General features: G+C 37.8%; 1 protein-coding gene across 1 annotated transcript; it reads left to right on the top strand.

Annotated features, from left to right (window-relative positions):
- The first annotated feature begins 1,953 nt into the window (after window positions 1-1,953).
- On the top strand, window positions 1,954-2,457 carry LOC139894817 (uncharacterized). Its single transcript, XM_071878116.1, has one exon. The coding sequence runs from the start codon at window positions 1,954-1,956 to the stop codon at window positions 2,455-2,457; it is 504 nt and encodes a 167-aa protein (XP_071734217.1).
- The last annotated feature ends 3,004 nt before the right edge of the window (window positions 2,458-5,461 follow it).

Raw genomic sequence — 5,461 nt, 5'->3', positions numbered from 1 at the left:
CTTCAATTTTTACAGCAAAGTTTTCGAAGCCAAGCACTCGCATAGGCCTGACTTTCAAACACTTGATAGCATGGATTTTAATCGTATCAGTCAAGAGGATGTTTTGATGCTAGAAGAGCGTTTCTCAGATTCTGAAATATGGAGTGCCATAAGCGGATGTGAGCCATCAAAGGCACCGGGACCCAACGGATTTAATTTTAATTTCTTCAAAAAGTTTTTTTGGCTCATTAAGGATGATCTCAAAGCGGCTATCGACAAATTCTGGTCCCAAGAATCAATCTCCAGAGGATGTAATGCTAGTTTTCTTACCTTGATCCCTAAGAGAAGTGATCTGATGAATCTAGGCGACTATCACCCTATAAGTCTTATCGGTTGTTACTACAAAATTAACTCGAAGATGCTTTCAAATCGGTTATAGAGGATACTACACAAAATCATAGGAGTGGAACAAAGTGCCTTTCTAAAAGGTAGATACATTCTTGACGGGATCCTTGTAGCATATGAGAAGATTGATGAACTAAAAAGGCAAAAGAAAAGTTGCCTAATCTTTAAAGCGGATTTCGAGAAGGCGTTTGATAGTATTCATTGGGAATTCTTGTTCAAGGTTCTTGAAAGAATGGGTTTTGGAATTAAATGGAGAAATTGGATCAAATCCTGTCTAGCATCGGCCTCAATTTCGGTTTTTGTAAACGGTTCTCCGACAAGTGAATTCTCACTTGGTAGGGGTGTCCGTCAAGGGGACCCTTTATCACCATATCTCTTCATCATAGCAGCGGAAGGACTAAGTACTTTGATAAAACGTGCGGTGCAAGTTAATTTGATCAAAGGGATAGAAGTCGGCAATGACAAAATTTTAATCTCCCATCTTTAATACGCCGACGATACTATCCTTTTTGGAGAGTGGAGTACAAAGAATGTGGGAAACATACTCAAAACACTAATATGTTTTGAATTTTTCTCGGGTCTAAAAGTTAATTACTCCAAGAGTTCCCTATATGGAAGCGGTATCCAAAAAGTGATGATAGAGGATTGGGCATATCATTTCGGGTGTCAAGCCGGGAGCTTCCCGATCTCTTATCTCGGGTTACCCATAGGAAAAAAAAATGAACAACGAACGTGATTGGGAGCCTTTCATAGAGAAGTTTCATTCAAGGCTATCGGATTGAAAAGCGAAATCGATGTCATTTGGCTGTCGGCTTACCCTAATCAAATCGGTTCTTAGTAGTTTGCCATTGTATGCCTTCTCCCTATTCCGTGCTCCATCGTGTGTCATCAACTTGCTCGAAGGTTTGAGGCGTAAATTCTTTTGGGGCGGGTCGGGGGATAATTCAAAAATATCGTGGGTTAAATGGGATAATATCTTACTACCATACGAGGGTGGGGGTTTGAACATTGGGTCCGTCAAAGCTAAAAATATGGCTTTATTGAGGAAATGGTGGTGGCGTTTTCACAATGAAAAAGACGCATTATGGGTCAAAATAATCACTAGTCTTTATGGGCGGGATGGGGGTTTGGGTTGTCGGGCTCAAAGTAATATTTCGGGTATGGGAATGACATGGAAAAATATATGTAAAGCAGGACACCTTATAGATGAACTAGGTATTCCATTTACTAATTCATTTGTCAAGGTTGTATGTAAAGGAGACAATACACGTTTTTGGCTGGATTTATGGCTCGATAACCAGGTACTTAGAGACAAATTTGGGCGACTGTTTAGTTTGGAGTCTGATCCTAATGTGCTTCTGGCAGAAAGATTTCGTGAGCAGGGTTCGTCTAAGTCATTTTGTTGGAACTGGGTACGCAGCCCTTTTGGACGAAAGCAAACTGAACTTAATGATCTTATAGCACTTTTAAATAATTTCAAGTTCATGGATGGTGAGAGACACTTGGTAGTGGAAGTTACAAAATAATGGGGTGTTCTCCACAAATAAACTGACCAAAATCATTGACGAAATGATATTGCAAAGGCCTTCGACACACAAAGAAACGGCTCGTAATAAGCTGCTTCCACAGAAAATTGGGTTATTCGTTTGGCGGGCAAATCTCGAGAGGCTTCCGGTTCGGGTTGAGTTGGACAAAAGAGGAATCGACTTGGACTCGGTTAGATGCCCCATATGCAATAACGATATAGAAACAGTCGCACACATTCTTCTACATTGCTCGTTTGCAAAGGACCTATGGTCTCGGGTGTTTAGATGGTGGAACCTAAACCGACCTATGTATGCGAATATGGGTAAAATGTTTCAAGGGAATAGAAATGCGCTTTCGAGTCAGACTTCTAAATTATGGCAATCCGTTGAGTGGGTTTGTGGATATATTATTTGGCGAAATCGAAACTTAAACGCTTTCCAAAAGAAGAAGGGCAATGGCCCTACGGCGCTAAATGAGGTTCAACTCAAATCTTACGAACGGATCTCAAGACGCTCGAAGGAATTAGCTATGGAGTGGAATCAGTGACTAGTAAACCCAATCACATATGACGACAATGGCTATCTCTTCTCCATTTGGTCTCCCTCTGTTTCCTAGTTGTTTATTTAATAAAGGGTCCAGAAAATGTATTTCCCTTCTGTTTACAAGCATGACCTCACATGCTTTGTTATGATCTTGTACTATAATTTATTCTCTTTTTAATGAAAGTTGCCTGCTTTTCAAAAAAAAAAAAAAAAAAAAAAAAAAAAAAATGTTTACTGGGTTATATGTTCAAAGACCGATTAAATGAAAATTATTATTTACGTTAAAGGTATAAATAAAAATAAAAATAAAATTTACAATGATTAAATAAATAAACAAAGAAAAATGGTTTTGTATCCCGTCCATGGACAATGAGCATTCCGGTATCTCAAAATACGTCTCGATATCATTTCAAACCCTAATAACCTTAAATCAGATCTCAAATTAAAATGTCTGATCACTTACCATTCGAAATTCAGACGGAAATCATCAAAAAGCTTCCGATAAAATCATTGATTCAATACAGATCCGTTTCAAAATCATGGAAGTCGTTGATCGATAGCTCGAAGTTTATTGCCGATCACAGCGTACGTCCCAATCAATCGCATCATTTACTTGTAAGGTACAAAGATAATTCTGAACGAAAATATATCTCAATTGCTGATAATGATGATAATTTTCCCCACATTAAATTATCCATTACTCCTCCTTTATCTGTTAACCTACTTCGTAACGCGTTAGTCCTCGGTTCATCTCACGGATTAGTGTGTTTATATGGTTTATATTTGCATCAAGGCGATAGAAAAGAGATGGTTGTGTTGTGGAATCTTTCAATTCGAAAGTCGATTGGTATTGCTATTCATGATCATTTATATTTGGACGATGGACTTACAGTTGTTGGTTTTGGAGTTTGTTCTAACACTATTGACCCTAAGCTTGTCAAGATCACCACTCGTGTTGATAAAACGTCAGGAAACGATACTTTCACTTGGGAAGTCGAGGTTTATGCCGTAAGCTCACGGGCTTGGAGAAGTAACCTCCGTCCTTGCTTGTAACATGATCATTTCATTTGATTTGACAAGTGATGAATTCAGAGAAGTGTTACTACCCGATTGTTTAGTATGTTTTAATGGGAATTTGTGTTCGGCTAAGCTAAAGGAGTCTCTTGTTGTGGTTAAAAGTTATTATGAGGCTGATAAACCGGTTTGTGATGTATGGATGCTGAGCCATGGCGTTCCAAAATCTTTTACTAAACTGTTCAATATCGTGGCTCCCAATGGTTCGGTGTATAGTGATATACACGCATTTAGGAAGAATGGTGAAGTTATTATGGAAATTGATTATATAGATTCAAACCTCAACCACACTTCAAGTTGTGGAACCCTACTCAAAACAAATAAGTGATCTTGGGATTTTTAGAAATGCTGGTTCAGTGACTTCACTCAAAGTTAGCTCCTACACGGAAACACTACTTTTACTAAACCAGTCCGATTTTGTTCTCCACTGATGACCATGTTGGTTGCCACCCAAAAAGGTACTACGATATATATGCTGATTAGTTTAGGTTTTTCCCTTTCAATATTCTTAAGGATATGCACTTTATGTTGCATGATGCAATTTCATTTGTTCTCCGTATTCAATTCCTTCATGATTTATTTTTAACTCGTATCAGTTTTCACGATTCTAGTAGTCTGGTAATGTCATTACGTATTCACGACTTCAGAGTTACTAGCTGTCTTATTACATTGTTATCCGATTCTTACCCAGTGAGTTAATTCTAACATGGATTTTGGTATTCACTCATTTCTCTTAATAATTTCCAGTTAACTAAAGCAGATAATTTAGTTCCTCTATAATGCCGGTGTTCGTTGTACTGGTTAAAGTAGTTCAGGTTAAAGGGTTATTCCTGTGTGCAACTTGCATTTTCTGTAGTGATATATGTTCTTATCCTTTAGTATTGTATTTGATAGATTTCAGTAACTTGTGTTCGTTGATTATAAAAAAATTTTCAACATGTCACCATTTTCTTTTAGAAAATTTCAGAGTTATGTTTATCTCTATACCTAGTTTACTACTATATGTGCTACTATCCTAAAGCTTGACTAAAAGCTAACCAAATTTGTAGTTTGTATGTGTTACACACTCAACAGTTAAAGGCGTCTATTATCACCCACTTGCAACTTTAAGTCAGTGGTTCCTACTCTAACATATCAGTGGCGGAGTTTGAACGTTGCGGTTGGAGGGGCCAAATTTTGTCTAATGTGTGATATGTTTTTAGCAAGAAAAAACGCTAAATTTTGTTGAACAAAATTGCATATTTCTACACATCTTAGGTGACAATATCGATCCTAATTGTGCATCATCCAAGTTAACTTCTTAAAATTTAGTTTTAAAATTGATTTCAAGGTGAAAATGGCCAAGAGATATGAAAGAATGAAGTAGATTGTTGATGAAAACAAAATCTGCGTGCCTTCACCATTTTCGTCATATCTTTTTCATACAGACTCCGATTTAGTTGATTCAAAAGCCCAAACGTCCGTAACGCAAAGGGCTACAAAATACCATTACTTACTGAAACTTTTGGAGGGGTGAGAGGCCCCTCCTGTTCCTAATAAGGTCGCCGCTGCTGATATGAATTACTTGTGATCTTCGTTTAGTTGTCTTTGATTAACCTGAGTATTCAACCCGCATTAAGGACAGAGACTAATGATAGGGTGACTACCCGCAAACGTAACCCGGAGTTATCCCAGGTGACCCTCCGTGGGGTATATTTTTTTCTTCTAGTATTCGAACTTGGGACCTATAGGATTTTTCACTCTTTAAGAGTTAAGTGTTTACCACTAGGCCACCACCCTCATGGTTTAGAGCAGTTAGCAAATAGTTATTTTCAAGAGAAGCATTTAACCGGTCTCGGATCTATGTCATATTAACCAATTCATCTACATTAGCCTCCGAAGACATGATCTCTAGTAAAAAAGTAGATATGGTACAAATGGAATTCAGAATGAGC

The sequence above is a fragment of the Rutidosis leptorrhynchoides genome, chromosome 1, assembly GCF_046630445.1.
Source record: "Rutidosis leptorrhynchoides isolate AG116_Rl617_1_P2 chromosome 1, CSIRO_AGI_Rlap_v1, whole genome shotgun sequence".
In the NCBI taxonomy this organism is placed as follows: domain Eukaryota; kingdom Viridiplantae; phylum Streptophyta; class Magnoliopsida; order Asterales; family Asteraceae; genus Rutidosis; species Rutidosis leptorrhynchoides.
Note: the sequence above shows the minus strand (reverse complement) of the source record. Positions and strands in the feature narration are given on the sequence as shown.